This window comes from Hemitrygon akajei, chromosome 4 (genome assembly GCF_048418815.1).
Source record: "Hemitrygon akajei chromosome 4, sHemAka1.3, whole genome shotgun sequence".
In the NCBI taxonomy this organism is placed as follows: domain Eukaryota; kingdom Metazoa; phylum Chordata; class Chondrichthyes; order Myliobatiformes; family Dasyatidae; genus Hemitrygon; species Hemitrygon akajei.
In genome coordinates this window covers 94,963,085-94,990,833 of record NC_133127.1, presented here as the reverse complement: position 1 = coordinate 94,990,833, position 27,749 = coordinate 94,963,085, and the positions used below count along the sequence as shown (strand labels likewise).

Sequence of the window (27,749 nt, the reverse complement as noted above, 5' to 3'; positions counted from 1 at the left end):
TTAATTTAAAAGTCTGAACTTTAACACAAAGCAATCCAAAATTACCTAGTTGAAATCAGAACACATTGAGGTAGGTATTATCAAACCAAAGCAGAACATGTTTACCAATAAGTTTATGTAATAATACCCATAAGGTTCTAATGATTCAGCACAGAAATATTAAGGGAACACAGTGATACGCAGATTTGGGAGATCAAGGTTTTGTCCTTGCTTCAAGTTCAAGTGCAAAGTTAGAATGATCACAACAACTATACAATATCCAGAAAGAGCTACTTCCTAGCAGAGGGAAATTATCAGGCACTGGCTATTAACCCCAAGGCGTCAATACAAGTCAAATCTTCAAACAAAGATTTTGGTGGTAATAATAATTCCAATCATTCCCATTAATTATAAAAATCAAGAATTTCTAATCACATTAGTATTAAAGATGTATGCAGGGGGATTAATTTAACATTAATCTGATACCCCTATACAACATCATTCAATCACATGTATGATGTCCATACAATTAAAGCACACAGTCAAGTCTATGCCCTGGGCAACTTGTGATTTGATTCAGTTAACCAAGTTTCAGTCTTGGAACTTGTCAAATCAACCAGACTAGGACAACCTGAAATTTATTTTTCAGAATATATTTTGACAGAGAGATCTCATTGACTATATGACAAACTTTAATTGCCTGAAAATAGCTAACCTATGTTTTTGTTCCAGTAATTTACAATTAACCTTAATAGACAATAAAATAATTAAAAAATGATTTGTGTGTGAAATAACTTTTTACATTTCTTGACATCAGTATCAACTATACTTCATTTGAAAATCCTGTACTTCCTTCTGACAACAAATCTGCTTCTGGCAGGAAAAAGATAGTGTATCTTACCTTACAAACATTCAATCATTCTAACCTCACCATCAAATCTGTAGATGAAAGGGGCTACTGTAGTAATCTGGCAAACTGACCTCTACCTTGCTGAGACCTAGTGACAACTCTCAGACGCTTCTTCTTATTTACCCCCCAAACAGGATCCCATTAAGGAGCACCAGGCCATTGTCTCCACACCATCACCGACCTTTATAGCTGTGGGAACCTCCCATCCACCGCCACCAACCTTGTAGCTCCTGCACCTCCTGTTTCTACCTCCTACCCAAGATCCACAAACCTGTCTCTCCAGGTAGACCCATTGTTTCAGCTTGTCCCTACCTCACTGAACTCATTACCTCCATACCTCAACTGTCTTTCCCCCCTCCCCCAGTTCAGTCCTTTCCTACTTACATCCGTGACACTTCATATGCTCCAGATCTTTTCAATGATTTCAAATTCCCTGACCCCCATCATCGTATTTTCACTATGAATGTGCAGACCCAATACACCTCCATCCCCCACCAGGAAGACCTCAAAGCTCTCAGTTTCTTTCTGGACACCACACCCAACCAGTTCCCCTACCCCACCACTCTCCTACATCTAGCAAGACTTGTCCTCACTCTTAATAATTTCTTCTTTAATTCCTCCCACTTCCTTCAAACAAAAGGTGTAGCCGGGGTACTCGCATGGGTCCGCACTATGCCTGCCTTTTTGTCAGCTACGTGAAACAGTCCATGTTCCAAGCCCGCACTGGTGTCCATCCCTCACTTTTCCGACGCTACACTGATGACTGCGTTGGTGCTGCTTCCTGCACCCATGCTGAGCTTGTCAACCTCATCAACTTTGCCTCTAACTTCCACCCTGCCCTCAAATTTACCTGGTCCATTTCCAACACCTCCTTCCCCTTTCTTGATCTCACTGTCTCTGGAGACAGCTTATCTACCGATGTCTAATCTAAACCTACAGACTCTCACAGCTCCCTGGACTATACCTCTTCCAACTCTGTTACTTGTAAAAACGCCATCCCCTTCTCTCAATTCCTCCGTCTCCACCTCATATACTCTCAGGATGAGGCTTTTCATTCTAGAACGAAGAAGATGTCTTCCTTCATCAATGAAGGGGCTAACCTTCCTCTACCATCAATGCTGCCCTCAACCGCGTCTCTTCCGTTTCACTCACGTCTGCTCTTACCCCATCTTCCCGCCATGCTATCAGGGATAGGGTTCCTCTTGTCCTCAACTACCACCTCACTAGCCTCTGCGTACAGCACATAATTCTCCGGAACTTCTGCATCTCCAACTGGATCCCACTACCGAGCACATCTTACCCCCCCCCCCTCCCCACCTTCTGCTTTCCACAGGGATTGCTCCCTATACAACCCCTTGTCCATTCATTCCCCCCTCTGGCACTTATCCTTGCAAGCAGAACAGGTGTACTACACTTGCTCCCAACACCTCCTCCCTCACTACCATTCAGAAACCAAGAGAGTCCTTCCAGGTGAGGCAACACTTCAACTGTCAGTCTGTTGGGGTCCTAAACTGTGTCTGGTGCTCCTAGTGTGGCCTCCTGTATATCAGTGAGACCTGACATAGATTGGGAGACTGGTTCGCCAAGCACCTACACTCCGTCCATCAGAAGAAGCTGGATCTCCCAGTGGCCACCCATTTTAATTCCACTTCCCATTTCACTATGTCAATCCATGGCTACACTTAGGTTAGAGGAACACCACCTTATATTTTGTTCAAGTAGCCGCCAACTTGATGGCATGATCATCGATTTCTTGAACTTCCAGTAATGGCCCACAACCCCGCCCTCTCCTTCACCAGTCCCCTCTCAGTTCATCCTCTTACCTGCCCATCATCTCCCTCTGATGCTCCTCCTTTTCTTTCTTCCATGGCCTTCTATCCTCACCTATCAGACTCCCCCTTTTCCAGCCCTGTATCTCTTTCACCAACAAACTTCCCAGCTATTTACTTCATCCCTCCCCCTCCAGGTTTCACCTGTTGCCTTTTGTTCGTGACTTTTGTGTTGCCTTTTCTCTCTTCCCTCCCCCACCTTTTAAATCTACTCCTCATGTTTTTTTTCCTCCAGTCCTGCCAAAGGGTCTCGGCCTGAAATGTTGACTGTATTTTTCCCATAAATACTGCCTGGCCTGCTAAGTTCCTCCACCATTTTGTGTGTGTTGCTCAGATTTCCAGCATCTGAAGATTCTCTCGTTTGTGTGTTTCAATTATTCTTGCCTAATTCATCTCCAAAAACAGAACCCATGTAACTTAACCAAGAAAAATATTCCCCATGTCAGAAAATATACTTTGAAAGTTTTTTTTAATTTTCCAGCCATATGTGGAATTAAAAAGGACAGAAATGAAAGACTGATCATACCCAGTTTAACTTTGAACGATTTCTGGTCCCTTGGCATTTTCAGTTGTTGCTTCTTTTTGCCACTAACTTTTACAGGATTTTCCATTGTCTTCTCTATTCGTTGCCAGTAATTCTTTACTGTCTGAAGCCAGCTATTGTAAAAGGTAACAAATTAAAGTGCTGTTAATAAGCTGATACTTAAAAAACAGTATTACTATTTCAATAAATTTGTAATAATAAATTCAAAGTTTCCTATAATCAAGTATCTATCTTCCAAGTTAAATCAACACTAAGGTTGTTCCCTGTTTTCCTCCTTTATTCGCAGTTCAAAAGTTCAATGTACCCTGATGCAGAAATACATTTAGCTAAATAGCTGTTATAACACCAAGACATATGGCAAACCAAAAACACAATTTCATCCATATAATTCATAATTCAACTTATAATTCATTTCACCTGTTAAGCTTTAAACCTACTAGGCAAAAATAGTCAACTGGAGAAGGGACAAGTTCAATGAGATGAAAACAAAAGGTCAGACTAAGGAAACTTAAATCAAAGCTAGGGAGGCAACAATGCAGTTAACAATTGGAGACCCCAAGGTATCGCAGAGGTCAGCACACCACTATCACAGCTCAGGGTGTTGGAGTTTGGAGTTCAATTGCAACATCATCTTTAAGAAGTCTGCCTGTCCTCCCCATGAAATATGTAGATTTTCTCTGGCGGCTCTGGTTTCCTCCCAAATCAAAGCCGTACCGGTTGGTAGGATAATTGATCATTGTAAATTATACCATGAGCTGGTTAGGGTTAAATCGGGGGTTGCTGGGGCACTGTGGATCAAAGGGCCGGAAGGGCTATTCCGTGCTGTATCTCTAAGTGATTAATTATGAGACTGATATTCTACAGTCATGTTAACAATTAAAAAAAGCAAGAGGTAGGAGCTGCTGAAAAATGCATGAAAGAAAAAGGCATGAAATAATGAATACTTGATTACCAGTCCTCATGGCAAAAGATAAAATCTGCTGAAGTCACTAAAAACAAAAGCTGTAACTGACAATCCAGGTGGCTAAAAATATTAAACAGGGCAGCAGCTGTATTTACGGTAACATCACATGGTCCAGATAGGAGGCATTTTCTGATTGTTGAAGTATCTGAAAAAACTGGAGAAGCCTTGGCCAAAAATCTTTTGCGGGAGGTGACAGAGAACTAGAAAAATGCAAATGCTACACACCCTTTGTCAAAATCAGCAAAGGGATATATTCAGATAGAAACTTTATGGTAAGAAACCTTCTACAATGAGTCAAACTTAGTAAATCACTTCACAAGGACGGTTCACTGGTAAAAGATAAAGTAGATAGCAAACCCTATCTACAGAGGAGGATTCAACTGTAGCATTCAAAGAGCTGAAAAAAGTGTCAGAAGAAAGAATACTTTTCATACAAAGTGACGGTACGGACTGTGTGCTGTAATTATTCCATCTTACAAACTACCCACCCACCAGCCCTGTCATGTCTTTCTACTCCCATTTGTCAGGAATCTCCCATTTACCCATTGACCTAAATCAAACTGAAAGCAATCCAAAGTGACTACAAATTCAGTACAGAATGCCAGTTTAAGAAACAATGCAATACTAGGCAAGAATTATTTTGAAGAGTTACTGGGCAAGAACTTCTGGTTTGCTGATTGTTGCAGAGAGGGCCAGGAAAGGACACCGAATCATCACAAGCAGATGTTCCCAGACTTCTGCTCCAATTTCTTGACCAATACAATGAACCTAAAAAAAATGCAGTAAAATAATTAGTTCAAATTCTAATGACCAATTGCACAATTTAAACGGAAAGAACCATGCTGGGAGAGTTCCAGTAAATGTGATTTGCCAATTAATCTCAGATAGATGGAACAATTTAGAAGGTCAATAAAACCTTTGGAAATAAAAATATTTGCTTTACAGAAAGCCACTAACTTTTTAGAGTTGAAAGTTTTCCTGTTCAGTTTGTGGATATCTATCCTTATCAAATTCACAAAGCACCTCCACAAAATTTAAGATACTAATAAGATTCACTCATAGAATTTGTGAGGAAGAGAAACAACTGATCTTCTCTATTTATTTATTAAGGTGCAGTGTGGAATCGGCCCTTCGAGCCATGGCACTCAGTAATCCTGATTTAACCCTAGCCTTATCACAGGTCAACTTATGACCAATTAATCTACCAACCGGTACACCTTTGGACTGTGGGAGGAAAACTGGAGCACCCAGAGGAAACCCATGCAGTCACAGAGACAACACACAAACTCCTTCAGGCAGCAGGGGGAATTGAAACCCCGGTCACTGGGACTGTAAAGCGTTGTGCTAACTACTACATAACCGTGCCACACTTGTACTATGGGGCAATAAAAACCTGGATGTGAAGTCATTTTGTTGACTGGGTTGGCAGCCCCTGCCAAGTTCCTCCTTCAAGTCCTCTCCAATCCAAGGACATGTGCACAAACATCTCAGACTGCAATACTGCCATGCTCTATCTGATGCACTACATTGTGGAGTGTAGATAGTGCCAGCTCTTTAAAGGATCCTTTCGGCCTTTACTCCACTTTCACTAAATCACTTTGCTTTCATTTCAGCTCCACTCCTAAAGTCTAATATTGACCTTAGCTGTTCAAATAACGGTAATGGGTCGCTTTACCCTGGTCAAAAAAAAAAATGTCTTGAGGGGAAAGCATCCCACAGGAACACACTGCTGCTTATAACGTGGAATTCAGTGGGAAAAGGGGGTTTAGGTTACAGAAAATCACAATAAGGTTTATTTTCTAACACCAGAATCCTTCTGTAATGCGAGGGCTGTCTATATGTAAACTTCAGCTATCAAGTTTCTCACATTTTCCACCGAATACTAAACTATCAAATTATTTTATAGAAAATTGTCTGCCCATCCATTTCTAACAATTATTCGTTTCATTTAATAATGATTTAACATTATTAGCTGAAGAAGGTTTTCTTATTTCAACAGTATGGAATACAAGTGAGCCCATTATCATTAGATGTAATTGATTGTATGGCAGCACATCAGTTAGTACAATCGCTTTTCAGCTCCAGTAATCACCAAACAGGATTCAATTCCCACTGTTGCCTGTGAGGAGTTTGTACGTTCTCCCTGTGACTACTTGGCTTCTCACCCACATTCCAAAGAAATACAGTTAGGCTTAGGGTTAAATAAGTTGTGGGCATGCTAACTTGGCACGAAAGCATGGCGACACTTGCGGACTGGCGCCGTCACAATCCTTGTTGATTTAATCTGAGACAAATGACATTTCACTGTGTGCTTCAATGTTTCAATATGCATGTGATAAGCTAACCTTTTTAGTTTTTCTTTAAGATAATCATTAACAACAACATAGAGAAAAACTGAAACGAGCATACAAATTAAACAATCTAAATGAGGTATAAAGTTATGCTTTGTGATAATTATGAATCAGTTCCAAAGCGAATCATTATGTTGAAATTACCTTAGATTCATGCAACCATTTCAATTGCACCTTACAAATAATCTAACTAGTTGGATAATGCTATTTTAAAAAGTTATAACCTACTACCGTTATTTTTACTCTATAAGATAGAATTCTGCTTTCTTGTTTCTCCTCAAAATGACAACCAATGCTACAGTGGAGTTACACGCCTAATGACAATCATTTCTATGCCAACCAAAGTAACCTTTAGCAAGATTAATATGTCAGCTGCCCAATGGATGAAGTGTATCAATAACGGAAAATATTCAGCAAATGCTGGGACTCCACGGCAACACACACAAAATACTGTAAGAATATAGTAGATCAGGCAGCATCTGGAGAGGAACAAACAGTCAACGTTTTAGGCCAACACCCTTCATCAGGACTCTCCATACTTGCTGCTTGACCTATTGAGTTCCTCCAGCATTTTGCACGTGTTGCTCTGGAGTACGTCAATCCTTGATTCTGCCCCAAACTACATCAAACTCCAGAAGGGGGAAAACATGACAAGATGCAAGAGGGAAAAAAAACTATTTTGTCATCACTCTCAAACAAGCTATTACCCAACACAAGTGCTCAGACAGAGTCTTAGTCTACTTTACAACTGTAACTAGCACTGTGCTTTCAAAAAATATATACATTTAATAAGTTCAGGAAAATGTATTTCAACTATTGAGAACGTTTCTGGCAAAAATACTAAATACATTTTTCGGGTAACAACAATATTAAATAGATGTCATACATTTCCTGCTTTAAAATTTTCTTCCCTTACTTTTACTAAATTAATTAGACCAAACACAGATGAAACATGACACACATTTGTGATTTTATTATCTTTTTTCTTCAAATCCCCAAATTCTGTGATGCCTTACCTCATCAAAAATAACATATTTAAGCTTCTTCACCCAGGCTTGACGTTGAGGAGCAAGAACAAGCCTTTCGAAACACTGAGGAACTGTGATGAGTATCTGAAACAAATATTGCAATTAGTCACATTCAATTTTGAACCAGTACAAATGCAGCTTTGGACAGTCTTAGAAATCAAGATAATCAAAGAGCTAAAGCATGGAAACAGGCTTTTCAGCTTATTAAAACAGTGTTTACTATCAACCACACATTTACCTTTATTCTACATAAATCCCATTTTATATACTTTCCACATGCTCATCAACTCTCCTTTCACACCACAGACTGAACCACTGACCTACACACTGGGGCGTTTTACAGTGACCACTTAAGTGGCTGACTTCACATCTTTAAGCTGAAGAGGTGATCTGGAATACCAGGTCAAAACCAGCAAAGCCACAGGGAGAATGTGTAAATTTGCACAGATCTGCCAGTCCCTGAAAGCTATCAGCACCATTAAAAGTGTTAACTAGATGACATCAAAAAACAATGGAAAAGAAATAAGCAACAGCATACAGTCCACTTGTTTATTTGTCAAGAGGCAGAGAAACCGTATAGGATCAAGCCTTTATCCAAAACCCATGTCTAGCTTCATTACAATCTTACTTTTAGTTTTAAAGTAAAAAAGGCTGGGCAAAATTTGTCAGGTTTTTTTTTGCTTAAATCAATTTTTTTGATGTTTGTGGATAAAGAGTGGGTACTACAGTGCAGTTTTCCTGACAAATATTCTATCAAGTATGCCAAATCATCTGACTTCTCATTGAGAAGCTCATTACTGCCAATGGTAAGGATAGTTATGCCGAACTATACAAAGGCCAATTGGGACAATGGTTAACAGGGAAAACAGCAAAATAAAAAAAACAGTAATATGGTGAAGTAATTCCTGAAATATACATAGAAGGATCAGGCACCTTGTAAAATAGAAGATAGTATATATAAACTGTACAGAAATGATGCAGCACTTTAAATGACTAGGTGCTTTTAAAACCATTAGATCTACCCTTTAAAATGTTTGATGATGCACATCGCAAAAGAGAGAAAGGTTAGGTGATACAACCAAAGACTCACACTCATACCTCTTAGCAGCTAACAAAGAAACAGTATATAATCTATAGAAATTTGAAGATCATGCCACAACTGCAAGAGCAGTAAATTATAATCTAATGGAAGTCATGGCTTATTTATAAATATAAAATGACCTACTTGGCAGTTTAAAGCATCTTGTCGATAGTCACGTGTGAGAACACCACACACAACCATTCCATCAGGTAAAGTTTTGCTGAATCTGTTATAAACAGTTGCAACCACTTGGTTCACAAGAGCCTATTAATTAAAAAAATAAGTTCACTGAACAATATTCACCAAGTATCCTAGTAAAATCAGGAAATAATAAAAATTATTACAACTATTAAAGATTGGGATAATCTATTAGGAAGCACGTATTTGAAAGTTGAACACTACAATTTGTTCATCTCTGACCAGTAAAGTTCAACACATTTTAAGACATAATACAGGTTTGAACATGGATCAAATGTACTCTTTGAAATTCCAGAACGACATCTAACCAATACATCTTCCTCATTCCATCTTACAATAACACTAGGACAGAGCTGATTTTGGAGAGAATAGTTGTTATCAAGAGCCCCAAGTCGCATTCACAACCTTCCTTCCTTTCAACAAAGCCACACCTTTAATAATGCATAATCAATCTCAGAGTTGACATAAATAGTGTCATTTTTGGTAGTATCTTGTAATGTACATTTGAAAATTCGTTTGAAACATTTCCATTTAAGTGAGTAGATTTATTAAACAGGTATTTAAAAGTCATACCTTTGTGGGTGCAACATACACCAACACACCATCATCACTGTCACGTAGAACCTTCTCCATGCAATAATAGGAAGCATACGTTTTCCCTGAGGAGGTTGGAGCAACTATCACTGCAGATTCATTATTATCCACTGCATCTAGAAGCTCTCGCTGCAATTAATCAAAGTGAATTTCTATTAATCAGTTACCACCAATAAACAAACACGAAACAGGTTCGAGAGATTCATCTCACCAGTACGTATCTCCCACCTAAAAATACAAGGGCATGTTAGTTCATCACTGTTAGAGCATATATATACAAAACCAAAAGGGGAAAAGGATCATACTGGCCAATTTTCTCTTAGATAATATCATGAAAATCCTGACAAGAGACAAGTGTTAAAGAATTGAAGTACATTCAACATTCCAGATATAGAAAAAGGCCATTTGCCAACTTTCTCTCACTTCTATTGAAGTAACTTTAATCAGAGTTTGGATCATTTACTCTGAAAGCTTCCTTCAATTGGTATTAGTTTCTGTTCACAAAGTTGCCTATGGTTCCTATCAGCACACCACAATTTTTGACACTTAAAGCAAGCTCCTTTTGTGTTAGTGAATATCATTCTAAGAGTTGATTTCATCTCAGGCCAACCCTGGGAAATGGACAAAACTGAGAGTCCTGCTCTCTCCATCCTTAGAGAATTTTTCTAGCCCCTAATTCCCAGATGCCGAGGGGAAAATATTACAAACACTATGCGACACTACTTTTTTGTGCATCATTTTAACTTTACCCTTAGCTTTCTCACTGCCACAAAGCTGGAATTGTCTAGCAAAAGTCTTCACAATTCCACATGAGCTTTCCCAATTAATACTCTCAACTTGAAAGTTGAACATTTGGAAAAGCAAGCATAAAAAGCACAGTGACAACTATAAATGTTTGTACTCAATTTATCCTGTTCTTGCAAGATTTGTACCAAAGTTTATCGATGTAAAGATCACATTACACATATATACAAGAAGAAACATTTACAATTACCTGCCACGTGTCTGGAATGAAATGAGTAACCCTGGGATCTGGATCATTTCTCTCATCTCGCAACAAGTATTGACCCATAAACTTCAGCTGGAAACGAACTGGATCAACACCAACTTCAAATTTGTTCTCCTTCTTAGAACTTTTAGAACGTGCTGCTTTCTGTTTTATTAAAAAGGATTGTTGTATTAATTTCACAGGCATGGATTCATAGCCCTTCTCCTCCAAGTACAAATTTCCTGATGGGATACAATTTTACAACCCACTGACAACTCATTCAAAGTCACATTCCTGAGTATGGATAAGTCCAGCACATCCCAGAAAATATGATCCAAGGCTGTGTATACCAGTTTAGAAAAATGATAAAAGATGCAAAATTTTGACAGGGTTCAACATATTAGGTACAGTACAGATCTTTTCTTCCTCCAAATGGGGAAATGTACTTTAGAACCAGGGTCAGAACCTCACTATACAGGTTAAAGCATTTTGACTGAAATGATTATAAAGAAAAACTCTTCATGAGAGGTCAATGAACCAATGAAATTTTCTACCTCAGGAGGGCAGAGGTCAAATTGTGCATATCTTTAAAGAGGTAGATTTACAGATACAGAAAGATAAAAGATATGGGGAGAGGCCAGAGATATGGCATAGAGATAGAGAAGTAGATGCACTAATCCTAAATGGCAAAGCAAGCTGGAAAGATGGTTTCCAGTAAAATGGCAATATGATCAAATACAGCAGCCTCTCTAGTCCAAACAATGGTGCAATTGTTCATCTGTCTTTTTTACAATTGCAAGACACTGCTGGATATTAAGAACATCACATATAGCAGGTGTACCCCCACCAGCAAACTGCTGTTTAGCATTGGAGCTGGGCTTGTCGCACACCACACTGCAGCTTGTTTCAGCCACCCAGACAGCACAAGATTCCAACAAACAGTGGAAATGATTGGCTTAAATGTTTTTCTTGTGATTGCAAGACACTATTAGACATTGGTGATGTAGAACACTGCCAGCCCGATTCATTGGTTCACTGGAAAGACCAATGGTGAGGGAGTGGCACTGCCTCGATTGTTGCATGGACAAGGCTCTCATGCCTCAAAGTCGCCTGCTGTGGTCACCGAAGGAGACACTGGGGCTGGTTGTGTGCCAATGGATTCTATTCCAGGTTGGAGGCTGGCCCCTCCCACCAGTGCTTCTCTCCTGCTTTCGCTCCTGGGTAGACAAATTGGATCGCGTTCATCTGCGGCTGCAATTGCGTGAAGTAAGGAACCGTTCTTGCAGCTCCAGGACAACATCCGTGCAATATCAGTCCACAGGCCATGATGCTCATGGACCTGGGTTTTATATTTTGTAACTATATGTTTTTCTGCTTTCATTATTATATCTGCCACGTGTGTTGTGTGTGTCTGTTGATAGTGTGTTTTGCGCCTTTGCCCTAAAGCAGCCCTGCTTCATTAGCCTATATTTCTATATAGGGTTGAATGACAAAGTGGAACTTGAGCTTGAAAAATCAAATGGTGTCATTCCACTTTCATTTTCTATACATCCGTCATGCCCGAAAATCCACTTTGGGAAAGAACCAAGTTAATACTTATTGGAACAGAAAATCCAAATCAGCTTGCCTGCTGTATCATCAGCACATGAGCAATTGAAACTAAGTCACATAGCTTGGTAGTGAATGCTACGATAGCTTTAATTTACCTCAGTATTGCACACTGTGATGGCTTTATCCACCAGGCAAATCAAGGAAGTCGTAACAGTAATGGCTTTAAGTGCATACAACTTCATTTAGCTTCTAAAAAGGTACTGATACTGTAATACATGCACTGAAGAAAATACAAATTGTAGTAGTTAATTCTTGACCCAAGGGATAATAACATTGTAAAATTTGAAAAATTACACTAAAATCAACATTTAAAAAACATGACTCAACAAAATTTAACACAAGACAAAAATATACTCAAACACTTCCAGAAAATATCTGCTATTGACTCTTCTGCTGCTCATCCTTCTACCCTGATGGTATGAGAAAACCAGTGTAGTATATTTCTACAGTATAGGAAACTTTCAGCTCAAGGAATGGACCAATAACAACTATAGCAGAATTAACAGAAAATTCACTGAAGCTCACAAAGGCTACAGAAAGCTGATAAATCACCACTGCAGATCCTAAAACAACGGCACCAGTTTTAGAGATAAAGGATCCACCTTTTGTCAGCCTTCATGACAAAATGAGTACCATCCGTAAATTATAAAAAAAGCAAAGTTTCAAAAATTAATTTTTACCTGTTCAATGTCTGGAATGGTCTGTGCTAATTTGTTAAATCCAAGCTCTTTGAGATAAGTAGCTATGAGCTTCAGTTGGCTTTTATCCACCTGCTTCTCATACTTATCCAATATATTGTGAATTCTTTTCATCACACGGCCTGCAATAACATTGTTTCTCTTGGTGCTTTCTAAAGAAACAAAAATGATCTGATCAGTCATCCAATCACTACCCAGCTTTTTAAAACTAAAAAAAAACAAGTATTAACATTTTCTAGAACTGACATTAATTGACACAGCTTAATTTAATGTGAATAAACCTGGAACTTTCAGTGGGAAGACTCCTCATTCCACACATACATCACTATAGTCAAAGCCAATGGAACACGTTTGCAGATGAAAATAATGAATATTAATCAAAGAACTATTATGTTGGGTACAGTTCCAAGATTTAAACAAAAGGATCTCCATTTCTCCACCACTTTGATTTTCAAAGAATTTGTTTTACTCCATGCCTTCTGCTCCTTATAAAGGAGCAGATACATTCATATACATTAATGATCTGGATGATGGGGTGGTAAATTGGATCAGTAAGTATGCAGATGATACTAAGGTAGGTGGCGTTGTGGATAATGAAGTAGGTTTTCAAAGCTTGCAGAGAGATTTAGGCCAGTTAGAAAAGTGGACTGAACGATGGCAGATGGAGTTTAATGCTGATAAGTGTGAGGTGCTACATTTTGGTAGCAATAATCTAAATAGGACATACATGGTAAATGGTTGGGCATTGAAGAATGCAGTAGAACAGATTGATTTAGGAATAATGGTGCATAGTTCCCTTACGGTGGAATCTCATGTGGATAGGGTGGTGAAGAAAGCTTTTGGTATGTTGGCTTTTATAAATCAGAGCATTGAATATAGGAGTTGGGATGTAATGTTAAAATTGTACAAAGCATTGGTAAGGCCGAATTTGGAGTATTGTGTACAGTTCTGGTCACCAAATTATAGGAAAGATGTCAATAAAATAGAGAGAGTACAGAGAAGATTTACTAGAATGTTACCTGGGTTTCAGCACCTAAGTTACAGGGCAAGGTTGAACAAGTTAGGTCTTTATTCTTTGGAGCGTAGAAGGTTGAGGGGGGACTTGATAGAGGTATTTAAAATTATGAGGGGGACAGATAGAGTTGACGTGGATAGGCTTTTTCTATTGAGAGTAGGGGAGATTCAAACAAGAGGATATGAGTTGAGAGTTAGGGGGCAAAAGTTTAAGGGTAACAGGAGGGGGAATTTCTTTACTCAGAGAGTGGTAGCTGTGTGGAACGAGCTTCCAGTAGAAGAGGTAGAGGCAGGTTCGGTATTGTCATTTAAAGAAAAATTGGATAGGTATATGGACAGGAAAGGAATAGACAATAGGTGAAGTAGACCATTCGGCCCTTTGAGCCTGCACCGCCATTTTGAGATCATGGCTGATCATCTACTATCAATACCCAGTTCCTGCCTTGTCCCCATATCCCTTGATTCCCCTATCCATAAGATACCTATCTAGCTCCTTCTTGAAAGCATCCAGAGAATTGGCCTCCACTGCCTTCCGAGGCAGTGCATTCCAGACCCCCACAACTCTCTGGGAGAAGAAGTTTTTCCTTAACTCTGCCTTAATGACCTACCCCTTATTCTCAAACCATGCCCTCTGGAACTGGACTCTCCCAGCATCTGGAACATATTTCCTGCCTCTATCTTGTCCAATCCCTTAATAATCTTATATGTTGCAATCAGATCCCCTCTCAATCTCCTTAATTCCAGCGTGTACAAGCCCAGTCTCTCTAACCTCTCTGCGTAAGACAGTCCGGACATCCCAGAAATTAACCTTGTGAATCTACGCTGCACTTCCTCTACAGCCAGGATGTCCTTCCTTAACCCTGGAGACCAAAACTGTACACTATATTCCAGGTGTGGTCTCACCAGGGACCTGTACAAATGCAAGAGGATTTCCTTGCTCTTGTACTCAATTCCCTTTGTAATAAAGGCCAACATTCCATTAGCCTTCTTCACTGCCTGCTGCACTTGCTCATTCACTTTCAGTGACTGATGAACAAGGACTCCTAGATCTCTTTGTATTTCTCCCTTACCTAACTTTACCCCGTTCAGATAATAATCTGCCTTCCTGTTCTTACTCCCAAAGTGGATAACCTCACACTTATAATGGAGGGTTATGGGCTGGTTGCAGGTCGGTGGGACTAGGTGAGAGTAAGCGATCGGCATGGACTAGAAGGGCTGAGATGGTCTGTTTCCGTGCTGTAGTTGTTACATGATTTATATAGTTGTTAGTTGATATTATAAAGTTCCTTAATGCCCTCCTCCTAGCCTCATTAATATGTCATATCAAAATATCCTCAGACCGCCCCTTGTTCAGACTAAACCAATGATGTTTTTCATTTTATATTCCTTAGTAACTCTTATCAATGTCTTTTATTAACCACACCTGCTGTGTGAACAGTTTGTCCTCTAACAGATAGCCCCTTGATATTATCACTTCATGACGTCTCAACTGGGCAATAGTTTTACAGGGAATCTCTGGTTGAAACCCCGATATCCAGTTGATATAGATATCCAAACCAGAGAAAAGGTTATAACTGACCATACTTCTGTGTTCCTTATCACGGATACATTTCTATTTTGTTTTAATACCAAATCTTGGATTTAGCTCTCAAAATCACCTTCATTTATTTTACATACTCAATTTTGGCTGCCATTCAACACAATTATCAGTCATTGACAATGCGCCCAATTTCTTTAACCTTAACACAATGAAAACCTATGCAACATAGCACCCCTGTGTGGTTTATTCTCATGAAATAGACTGTACAGAACAGACCCTTCAGCCCACAATGTCTGTATAATGCCAAATTAATCTCATTTTTCTGCACATGACCATATCCCTCTATTCCCTGCATGTTCATGAGCCAAACTAAATTGCTCTTAAATATTGCCATCAGTCTGCTACCACCATCCACCCATCACTTGCCGGCACATCCCCCAGTCCCCTTCCTCTCCGTTTACTCAGTCGAGATGAGGGATCGCTGTCCAAACACTAACTGCCCATTTCCATCTGCAAATTCTGCCTCACCGAGTTCCTCCAGCACTCTGACCTATCCTCAAGCCCAGATTACACCAGCATCTTTAGAAATATGTTATTATTGATAGCTTCTTAAACTACCCATCTTTCTTAAAACCAATATCATCAATGATATACACAATAGAAATTTATACTCATCCCCAAATCATTCAAATTACTACTCCATCTTTCTTGATGTCCTTGATGAAACTACCTCTCTGGCTCATATGCTTGAATTTTGAGCTCTACAAACCTAAACTTGATCAGAAGTATGTTATTCCAGTGTTTCTGTTCTACTGAGTGGTGCGGCATTCAATTTGTCTCAACTCTGTTAGCTTAGGTAGCCTACAGACCAATGACATAAACACAAAGTTTTACAATTTCATCATAACCCACATCCAGTGTTCCTTTCCCATTCTCAGAGCCTCTCTTTCCCTTTGTTCACATATTTACATCCCTCCACTCACCACCACCCTGTTGTTTAGTTTTATAACCTTCCCACACCCAATTCTACCTGCCCACATCTACTTGGGTTTCTTCCTCCTCTGCTCACTCTATCTATCCCCTCCCCCAACTAGTTCTATCTGTCCTTCATCCCACCATTATTTGGTTCGATCTATCAGCTGTCAACCTGTCATAACACTTCCCCTCATGGCACAATCTGCCTATCATATCACCTACCCCATTTGATTCCATCTCTCATCTCGGTCTCACCCCTGCCTCACATATTTTTTAGGTCATCTTCCCACTCTCAGTCCCGAGGAAGGGTCTCAACCCGAAACAGCAAACAGCACTTTGTCTTCATAGGTGCCGCTACACCCCAGTTCTTTCAGCAAATGACTTATCTGTAAATTGTACTCAAACAAAATCAAGCTGTTCAGACCTGTAGTTTGGCAATGTTCAACCCAAATTTTAAAGCAGTTTTCCAGTACGTCCATTTCTGCAATCAACTTTACAGAATCCCCCGAGCATTTCTTCAGAAATTCATCAAGCTTTTTAATTCCTTGGTCAAAATTCTCCTGAATCATTTTGATAATGCTTTTGGATATTAAAGTCCATTGTTCCCTTTGTTTATGCTCTTCCTTCTCTTTCTTTTTTCTTATGTTTTCTTCTGCAATTATATCAGCTTTCTTCTTGGGCTGAGGGAAGAAAACGATTAGCCTGCTGTTAATTTAAATTATACCAAACAATTATATCTGCTCTTACTCCAAATATTAATTATGCAATTTAGTGAAGTAAAATAAGGCATCCATAAGTAGATTGCAACAACATTTCTGGATGAGACAAAGCATGGAGCCTTCTCAAGCAGGTATAACTTGACACATCACAAGTTAAAGAACAGGGGAGTTATTCAGCAATGTCTTCAACAACGTACATCAACTTCACAAGATCATTAAGACACTGATGTTTGCAAAAACCTCTCTCAAAAACTGCTGCTAGGATTTCCTATATTGAAAGGACTGCACTTCTGAAGTCCAGTAACTAACTGAACAACATTTATTCTAATGGCAACGCACTGAAAGTTCAGTCTAAAAGGTGCTTTGCAAAGCACCTCAACATAATGTCGATATTAAGGACACTCAGCTCTTCTACATCAAATTACATAGCAGAGATCAGACTTAATTCTTCACCCATATGCTATCCACCAATAGCTGCAAAACCAGACATGATAAATCAAAGACATAATTGCATATCCATACCCACAATGCCTTCCATTAAAACTCAAGATCTTTCCTAGAAATACTATATTATTAGATCTACTCCCTTCAGTACTAAAGTTGAAGGCTTGATGCTCAACCAACACATCTTTCCCAAACTCTAAAACACTTTCATCCCATCACAAACCCTAGTGTTGAGACAAAATAAAAAGATTTCACAGAACTATTTCTTGGAATATGATCCAAGAATACATAAAATTCTGAAGCATTATTAACTCACAGGTAATTTTTTGCTTTTTCCACTTAAAACACTGGCCGGCTTTGGTGCTACAACTGTAGCCCCTTGCACATTGGTGATAATGTTCTTGGTGATGTTGCCCTCAAGTGTTGACCCATAAAATCTGTGAAATCTGACAAGCTTCTGGTAATTTCTAAGCATTCGCTTTCTTACCCAGGGATCATTGGTTTTTTCACCTGTGTGGTGAAAAGAGAAAATCAATTAAAGTTGGAGAGAATTTCATGTATTTGATCAACTAAACTAGAAATTTACAAGACGAAACACTAACTAGTGGCCATGCTATAAGGAAATATAGCTCAAAGCAAACCTTCAATGCAATTAAGATTTTGCCTTAACAATCACAATTCAAGTGATGATATTGTACAGATTTAATGAAATGTTTAAAAAGTTTAATGGTGACTCCTTAATACATACATCTTCAGAAACAGCTCTATTTCTATCTTAGGTATCTCTTCACCCCCCCCCCCTACCCCGCCCACCCCCTTCAAGGTTCTTTTCCTGACCGGGAGTTACACTCTGTTTTCGGTTCTCTGCTCTCAGGGCCTCACGACCAGCCATCTTTGACATCCCAAGGACTCGGCCTGGAAGACTAGCATGCTCCGGATTCTCATGGCTCTGCAGATGGGCCAGTGCCCCTGACCAAGGCGTTGCAGAAGAACACGGAATATTGGGAGCAGTGAGTTAACTGCTAAGCTGTGTGTGTATAAAGACCTGAGCCTTTCCATGGCTGATTCTCCAGGCGCAGAGCTCAGAAAAAGCAATGCAACAGAAATTTATCATAAATCAGCCAGTTGTTTGTTATGACTCCCCTCTCGCTGTGAAACTGGGACACCTTTTTCTTATTAGGGAGAGCGAGCCCGTGGGGTACTGCAAGCCTGTGTCTTTATTGATGCTTGCTGAAGTGGAGGATGTCGATGCTTTTTTGCTTGTGGGGGAGGGGGATCGTTGCCTCGCTGTTGCTTCTGTGTGGGAGGGGGAGCTAGGGTCAGCTTTGGGGTTCTAACATTTAACTATCACTCATTCTTTGGGGCACTTCTGTTTTTGTAGATGATTGCAAAGAAAAAGAATTTCAGGATGCATACTGTATACATTTCTGACATTAAGTGCACCTATGGAAAAGTTTACTTTGCACAAACGTATTATTAAAAGCCTTACCAAAGGCTGATGACCGAGTTCTTTCGTAATCATCACTGAGCGGTTTCTCAGGATACCAGCCTACAAGATCATCAAATTCTTTGCTTTCAGAAAGAGCTGTAACCACCGGACTGTCACTGAATTGATTAAAAAAAAGTGTCACTTGCTCCAAATATGAAATCATTGTAAAATTCAAATCAAATAAAAACGGGTATTTGGGCAAACACATCTACCGAAAACAAGCGACACGTTTGGGGTTGAATCTCGCTGTGAAAGTGCGCATTTGTGCAGTTACAGACTAGAAAATCTTAAAGAAATTGACAGCTGTTGGCTCTCACACAGGAAAAACAACCGACAGGGAGTTCACGGACAGTATGACCCAGCTGATGACGAACATTGAAAAACTGACCAACTCTGTTGCATTAATAAAGCACCTTGTTAAATGTATAAAACATGTCTGCATCAGTGTTATCTTGTATTTCCATACAATGTTACATTAGGCTGCTACACATCTATTGTCAGAGAAGTACTTGCATAAATAGGTAAACTACCTTCATATGAGCAAGGACAGAAAACAGGGCAAAGTGTGTATACTTATTTATTCAGTAAGTTATGGGTCAAAGTATTTGGTGAGTATATTTCTAACTCTTCTGGCTTCTGTCTCGTTGCCGTCTGTTCTGAAATTGTAAGGTTGTGTGGGGGGTTGCGTTCAAGAAAACAATGAAATGCTGTGCTGCCGCCACTATCTGTTGCAGCACGTCATGACAGCGTTTTTAAAACTCTCCGGTTACCCCGTCCACACTGCTATGCTCAATCAGCGTTTTAAAATTTACACACTCTGAAAGGCGTTTTAGAAAAGCTCCGTTTTCGGGGGAGGAAAACGCCGTTTCAGTGTGGACGGAGGGTCAAAATGAAGAGAAAAAGCTTCGGTTACGGATTTATCCGGACTAGTGTGGATGTAGCCTAAATTTGCACTTCTATAGGTGAAATTGAAAACCAACCAAAAATTCTCAGAATTACAGTTACAGTTAACACCAAAGCAAGTCTTAATTCATACCAGTGGAACAGAAACACTTAAAATGGAATGCAAAATTGCTCTTGCCTGCTTAATGTAGTAAAGTCCTTTAAAATGCTTCCAACATATTCCTCAACCAAGGCAATGTTGACAGGAATCAAACTAACTTCAGGAATAACCTCCAATGGACCTTTAAGTAAAACATAATAGAAATAGTGATAGTACCCTATGGTTCAGACCAAATGATCAATTGACAACTGTTTGTATGTTTACTCTTGGGAGATAGGCATAGTATCCAGGCCAGGATTATATTCCTCCTCTCCACCACACCCCCCCCCACCGCCGCCCCAATCAAAAGTGTACACAACTTAAGACACAACTTGCAGATGGTGGATTTTCCATGCAATCACTATCATTAACACTCCTGACAAGCTTTGGGAGGATCTGTGAAGAAACCTTGATAAATTATCAGAAGGTTTAATATCCCCAACTCATGTCATGAAATGAAATTACAGTAATTATTTATGTATATGTAAAAGTTAAAGTAAGTAGTGCAAAAAATAAATAAGTAGTGAGGTAGTGTTCATGGATTCAGTGTTCATTTGGAAATCAAATGGCAGAGGGGGAGAAGCTGTTCCTGAATCACTGAGTGTGTGTCTTCAGGCATCTGTATCTCCTTCCTGACGGTAACAATGAGAAGAGGGCATGCCTTGGGTGATGGGGGTCCTTATTGATGGATGCCTCCTTCCTGAGTCACTGCTCCTTGAAGATGTCTTAGATACTACAGAGGCTAGTACCCATGATGGAGCTGACTAATTTCACAACTTTCTGCAACTTACTTCATTTCTGTACAGTAGAACCACCCCCCCACCCACCATACCAGACAGTGATGCAGCCTGTCCGAATGCTTTCCACAGTACATCTGTAGAAGTCAAGTGTTTCAGGTGACAAACCAAATCTCCTCATACCCCCAATGAAATATAGCTGCTGTCTTGCCTTCTTTTTAGCTGCATCAATATGTTGCAACCAGGTTAGATTATTGTAACGCACCTGACTGGTACATGTACAAATGATGAAAGGATCAATAATTTACATGTTGTTGAACCATCTCCTTCTTGTACTTGCATGACTGATCCACACAAGTTTCTCGACAAACTATATTTGTACATCATCTTTGCCTAGTAGGCACATCAGGAATATCTTGTGCTAAATGCTAATCTAACTTCCTCTTTTCTCGTGACCATCCAGATGTATAGGTCCTTCTAACAGGGATCAATGGTATTTCTTTAATTAATGGATAGTTTTAAGAAGGACCAGAAATCAGAAGAGCATCTCATTGCTACATCATGTATACTTTAGCAGTAGATTCAATGCAGCAGAGCCTTTCTACCCATAGCTCTTGTTAATGGCATCCAATCACTGTCAGGAATCTCACCAGGATGGCATACCAGATCATTTTACTTAGAGTACCTATGATTCATCCAAATTCAGCTTTTAAGATGAGTATCAATTTCTTCAGTTGTGTTTCCAATATAGTAATATTCATGCTATTGATGTAACACATCATGGAAACATTCTTCCCTCAGAGGGCCAACACTAGACTACCATCATTTCAATCCACTCTTACATTACTGCTGCACCTAGAATCTTCAATGTGCAAAAGTTTGCATTCATATAGCACCATTTTGTGCTGAATAGTACCAATATATTTTACAGCCCATGAAATACAATTACTGATGTGGTTATTTTGATAATGGATGAAAACATGATAGTCAACTAATAATGAAATAAAAAAGGCAAGTTGAACAAGTGCAACTACACAGAGCAGAATAATCACAGCAACCTCTGATGGTAAATCATTTTAAAGCTATATAAAGGAGTACTGAATATAGAAATAAAGGATAATTTAATGATTAAAATTTTTTGAATGTGTAAATTAAGTTCTAATCAGTGGTACACAAACTGTAAATAAAAGATACAGCATCATCCCAAGAATTAAATCATAGGATTTGAAGAAACAGAAAATTTAAAACAAAATATGATGAAAGAATAAATAGTATTTGTCGCCCTAGATGTTTTTCCCAGAGATTGAATAAAATGGTGGAGTATTGCTTATGAAAGGATTGTCTGGATTAACAATTAGAGACGGAAAATCGTAGCATAAATATTGTTCTGCATCAATACAGACTTGCATCCACCCTTAAAGGACTCGTGTGGTTCCAAATCTTCTTCACACATTTAATTCAAAACCTCTACCCCTACCCATGAACAAGCCCTTTGTTCCTGATGTTTCTGCCATTTCTTCCCAGACCCAAAACAAGATTCCTCCATATTCTATTTCCTTAAATTCCACTAACTTCAAGGCATCATTTTTGAATTAAGCTATTTTGCTGTCTCATTAAGCATTTATACTTTTAAAAGAGTTTCCATAAAGGTCTGCAACTTAGCCCTCAAATGTAGTTTTCAATATCATACTCATTCCTGTTTTAACATTCTTTCTTGTTGCACTTTTATTCTCTTCATTAAGATCCAACAAACTTGTATTCTTACAAGGCTAGAATATTGTCCAGCAAAAGAAATCATTACTTGGATCAAATCTACTATTTACACACTACAAAAGGAAAATTGCTAGAATTACCTTCAGCCACAGGATTTTCATTTTCTAGCACCATCATTTTTGAAGTAGTTTGCAAAGGAAATGCCTTGCCCACATCATAATCAGGGGTTAAATTGGACAAAATTTTCCACAGTTTCTTGTATTCTTCTTCAACAACTTCTCCCATCTGCAAACCGGATTCTATTTAATATAACAAATTATACTTGTGTTAGCTCAAGAATTCTGGTGGTATAGAAATGTGTGCCTGCCTAGTCCTGTGATAATAAAAAATGTTAGAACTAATGGCTGCCATTTATTCTGTAGATGATCATTTCAATGCATAATATTTATTCGGATTTTGTATCACAAAAGACAACAACAAGAAAGTCATGTTCTGACAATGCAATTGCTGGCCCAAACTCACCTTTTGGTCAGTCAAATCTTCGAAAAACAGGTTGCGGAGACACCGTAAAGCAATGCACTCAATTTAGGAATGAGACTAAACTGTCAAGCACATTTCTCATACAGCAATTTACTAAAACAATCATACTAGTTATTTGGCCACAAGGTATTGAGAGATTGTTAAGCAAAGCTACAATGTTTTGTAATGATAAGCCTCCAAAGTTCTAAGAGCATTTCTACATATTTGGTTCTTAGAAAACAAATATCTGGCTTCAAGATTAACCTAGCAAGATCTTTTCAGATTCTAATGTTTGATATATTTTTTAAATTGCACAGCTATTGTGCATCACAATTTATACTGTTACAACTACAATCCCATGAAAACACCAAGCAATGCAAACATATTAGCATAGGGAATAAGACCAGTTATCATCATACTAAAAGTGTATGTTCACTTCCCCATTTTTAAAACATTTTTGGGGGGGGGGGGGGGAAGAGTGCTTAAACAACGGTAACAAGAAAAGGAGAAAGGTGACAGCATAAGTAATTCCATTTTGGATAGAGAAACAAATTATAATCCCTGCCATAACTTAAAAAGAAAGCTGAAGAGCAGAATTAACTTTCCTTATATTAATGTTACCTGTGTTATCTGTCGCCCTACTGCAGAGAGCCACTCTTGATAAAAGTAATGAATCATTCAAGTCACACAAATGCACCATATCAGCTCTTCGGCTCTGAGTGACATCAAGGGCTTTCAGAATAAAATGTTGACTTGTATATTGCTGTAAATTACAGAAATTGATAAGGAATGATTTTAACCATTCTCATATTTAATAAAGTTGGTTTCATTATGTGAATATTTTCTTACACTGTTCTGCTAGAATATAGAACATTTTATTTCAACCAGGCATACATTTAAGTTTATTTCATCCAACGCCAGTCTTAAGAAATAATTAGTTAATGCTTCAATATATCACTTTTGTAATGGGTTGCTTGATTAGGAGAAATTAGGTCAACTCTCTCAAAATATCCTTCCATCAATAAAGACAAGTTTCAACTATTAATGTAAACTCAGTTTAGACTTCGATTATCCAGGAAAATACCAGAGGTTATCAATTATACAATCAACACTTCTGTTGTTATATTCACTTAAAATGAATTCATGAGCTTTAAGCAGTAATAGAATACGATTTGGTATAGTTTGCAAACATAAGAAAATGCGTATTGCACCCACAGTAAAATTAAATCCAAGATTAATGTGACACTCAGCACTGGACCCAGTATTAGAACACAACGGTAAAAATGCTGCAGCTTTGACATTCAAAAAGCATATTTTGAATTCAGTTTGCTTATCCTGACACGTCTGAAAGTCTAGTTGCAAGTTGTATATATAAACCTACAGAGGCATAAGTATTTCTACATTTCAGAATACCAAATTCTATCTAATAGATCATTGTAACAGAACAGCTGAAAGTCAAAGTGCATTTCTGAACAGTTATCTGCCAGTAGACTGTTTGATTATTTCATGTGGACAAAGAAAAACTATATATTAACATTGTATTTGAGTTCCACATTTCAAAATCTATAATTTTCAATATCACCAACTGATACCTTTACAGTAAGGTTCTGGCTTAGAAACCTATTAAGCATTGCCTTATGCTTACCAATTGTAGAAAATCTGAAGCTGGTTTAACCCACTTAAAGTTGAATTTCTTCTGGGTTCGCTTTGTTAACGGTATGTGAATTAGTAAGGCAACATGTACACAATACATTCGACACAAGTCTACTGCCTCTTGAAATGTTAAGATTTCATCCACTGTCTGTAACAAAGCACAGTTAAAAATCAATGTACAATAAATATAACTAGAATTTGAAAAAGTTTTTATCTTATTTATTGAAACAAACAAGAATGGCTTAAAAGCAGAATAGAAATGATAAAGCAACAAGATCACACATGTAATTTTGAATATCAAGAAGAAATGAAGTCATAGAAAACATTTACTTTACCTAGGATGCAAGTACATCAACAGGACCCCAGAATACTAACAGATTAGCATTCGTATTAAAAATTAAGATCATAGAATCTGTCATAAATTCACTGTGCAAAGATTCAACAAATTCTTAGTATTTCTCATTCCTTGGAAAAGGTCTGCTGAAATTGTTAGACAGCAGTGCAGACATGAATGTTTATACAAAGGCTTGAGGAAAACATGCTTTACTGCACTTCTGAAGCTGTGTAAAGGACTCAAGACACAAAAGAGCTAAATAATTTCATTGATTTATTTCTTCAAATTCATTGATCTGTCACTCCACATTGACTCTTCTCTCATTATTGAAAAATAACATCCCAAGCAAGCCGATTTCTGGTAAGACAAGTCATATAGTAAACAGGGAAAAAATTTCACTGGCGCTTCATTTTTCAACAGCATAGGGTGCTGTAAATAATCAAGACTTGCTTTGGAACAAGATAGGGACTATCAGCTGGTCTATATGATGTAAGCATTTGTGAAAATCACATTCACAACAAACTTAGTGGAAAATCCAGATGTTATGCAATAGCCTATTTGAAAGTTTATTGGCATCCTCACTCATTAACATAATAATGAGCCAATCCATTTCAATACAATAGATCTCTCCACACTGATAGTAAGGCTACGTCCACACTACACCGGATAAATCCGTAACCGAAGCTTTTTCTCTTCGTTTTTACACTTCGTCCACACTAAAACGGCGTTTTCATCCCCCGAAACTGGAGCTTTTCAGAAACGCTCTCCGGTGTATATTTTTGAAAACGCTGGACTGGCCGGATCAGTGTTCACGGGGTAATCAGAGACTTCTGAAAACGCTGTCAGACGGCAGCGCGCTATTCCATTGTTTTCTTGAACGCACCCTAACAATTTCAGAACAGACAGCAACGAGACTGAAGCCAGAAGAGTTAGAAATGTACTCACCAAATACTTTGACCCATAACTTACTGAATAAATAAGTATACTCACTTTGCCCTGTTTTCTGTCCTTGCTCATATGAAGGTGGTTTACCTATTTATGCAAGTACTTCTCTGACAACAGATGTGTAACAGCCTAATGTAACAGCCTAATGTAACATTGTATGGAAATACAAGATAATACTGATGCAGACATGTTTTATATATTTAACAAGGTGCTTTATTAATGCAACAGTTAGTCAGGTTTTCAATGTTCGTCGTCAGCCAGGTCAACCTGTCCGTGAACTCCCTGTCGGTTGCCTCCGTACGCTCCAGTATTTGTTTTTTTTTACTTTTAAGTTCTTCTGCGCGAAAGCCAACAGCTGTCAGTCGTTTTAAGTTTTTCTGGTCTGTAACTACACAAACGTGCACTTTTATGGCGAGATTCGACACTAAACATGTCGCTTGTTTTCAGTAGATGTGTCCTGCGCATGCGCAGGAAGAGGAGATTTGCCGAAATCTCTGTTTCAATGTGGATAGAGATATTTTTAAAAACGCATATTGTGGATGCCTTTCTTTTTAAGTGAAAACGGTGTTTTCAAAATTATCCGGTCTAGTGTGGACGTAGCCCAAGAGACCGCAGTCCATTAGCATTAATCTGGCTTTTGACTATATAGCAATAACAAAATCAAACTCAGAACAAATCACAGATTTGTTCCTACCTGCACAAGCATGATACAAAAATAGATGAACATCTTTTGGAATAGCTCATTTATTCACAAACCCAGTTTCACCTCAGAATAACACCAATCAGATTGTATACTGTTACCATGAAAATTTGGAGCCTGATCCATTACAAGTAAACTTCTAAATTCAAAAAGAGAACAATCCACTCATGATTGAAATCCAAACTACCATATTTTATTCCCGTGTTGGACATTCTTGCCTGTATGGCACCACTCTACAACAAAGAAAATCCATCAAAATTATTGTTGTAGAATCATTGCTGTCCTGAATATTAACAGCATATGCATCTCCAGTAGAAAAGCAGCTGTAACTTGAAGTTGTTGTTGGATAGCCAAGGAGAAAAATCTGCAAGTAAAGGATTTGAGACATTTTCTGCATCATCTCAACACAGCAGAGAAATATCCAAAATCATGCAGGAGTTTCCACGCGATAACAAAGCTATTTAGCACTATTGCTGCAATCACCTACAGGGATTTGTGGCATAAACAACTTGTAGAAAATGATGCTACAGTCAGCATAGACATTAGGTTGATTGAACAGCTTCCTGCAGGGCCACAAGAGAATCTGATCACCTATAGAAAATAAAGCACTCAAGCTGCCAGTCAAAAGTGGACGTGGAGAAAAGGGTTCATCCTGCAAACCCAAAACTTGCAAATATTGCAAGAAACAGACAACGCAATACATTTTTGTCTGCTCAGTACAAGGGTAGGGTATGCTCGGCTTAAGATTTTCCAAGACCAACTTGTAAGCTTTGTTGCTTGTGCATCCAAGGAGAAAATTTACCAAAATCAAATTTAGCAGCTGCTGTCTGGGAGTCACCAGAACTTTAAATGGAATGGCCGCACACTAGAAAGCACATTAATACATTGAGAATAAAAAAAAATTCTTCCTGCAGTCGGCTAGGTAACTTGGAGAAATTCACGCAGCAATCCTTTACTCCACGACTCCATCACTAAAGTAGCCACAGCCAGCAGGCTGCTGCAGGAAATGCACTACAACCAAGGCCCTAATGGCGACTCCTTTGCTTGCATCTTTGGAAACAGCTCTATTTCCATTTTTAATATCTCTATTTTTTTATTTCAGGGTTCTTTTGAAGACCCTGACCTGGAGTTACACGCTGACTACAGTTCA

The 27,749-nt window shown here is 38.6% G+C and overlaps 1 protein-coding gene across 1 annotated transcript in view; it reads right to left on the bottom strand.

Annotated features, from left to right (window-relative positions):
- LOC140726543 (probable ATP-dependent RNA helicase DDX60) overlaps positions 1 to 27,749 on the bottom strand; it is an 80,677-nt gene that overhangs the window by 41,279 nt on the left and 11,649 nt on the right. Inside the window, exons 7-20 of the mRNA XM_073043075.1 lie at positions 24,613 to 24,768; positions 23,589 to 23,730; positions 22,589 to 22,747; positions 20,038 to 20,140; positions 18,957 to 19,072; positions 17,784 to 17,977; positions 16,729 to 16,984; positions 12,758 to 12,927; positions 10,473 to 10,631; positions 9,458 to 9,607; positions 8,831 to 8,950; positions 7,594 to 7,689; positions 4,879 to 4,994; positions 3,245 to 3,375 (exon numbers count right to left, since the gene is read on the bottom strand). Of these exons, the coding sequence (XP_072899176.1) occupies positions 3,245 to 3,375; positions 4,879 to 4,994; positions 7,594 to 7,689; positions 8,831 to 8,950; positions 9,458 to 9,607; positions 10,473 to 10,631; positions 12,758 to 12,927; positions 16,729 to 16,984; positions 17,784 to 17,977; positions 18,957 to 19,072; positions 20,038 to 20,140; positions 22,589 to 22,747; positions 23,589 to 23,730; positions 24,613 to 24,768 (2,068 nt within the window). The remainder of the gene's footprint in view (positions 1 to 3,244; positions 3,376 to 4,878; positions 4,995 to 7,593; positions 7,690 to 8,830; positions 8,951 to 9,457; positions 9,608 to 10,472; positions 10,632 to 12,757; positions 12,928 to 16,728; positions 16,985 to 17,783; positions 17,978 to 18,956; positions 19,073 to 20,037; positions 20,141 to 22,588; positions 22,748 to 23,588; positions 23,731 to 24,612; positions 24,769 to 27,749) is intronic.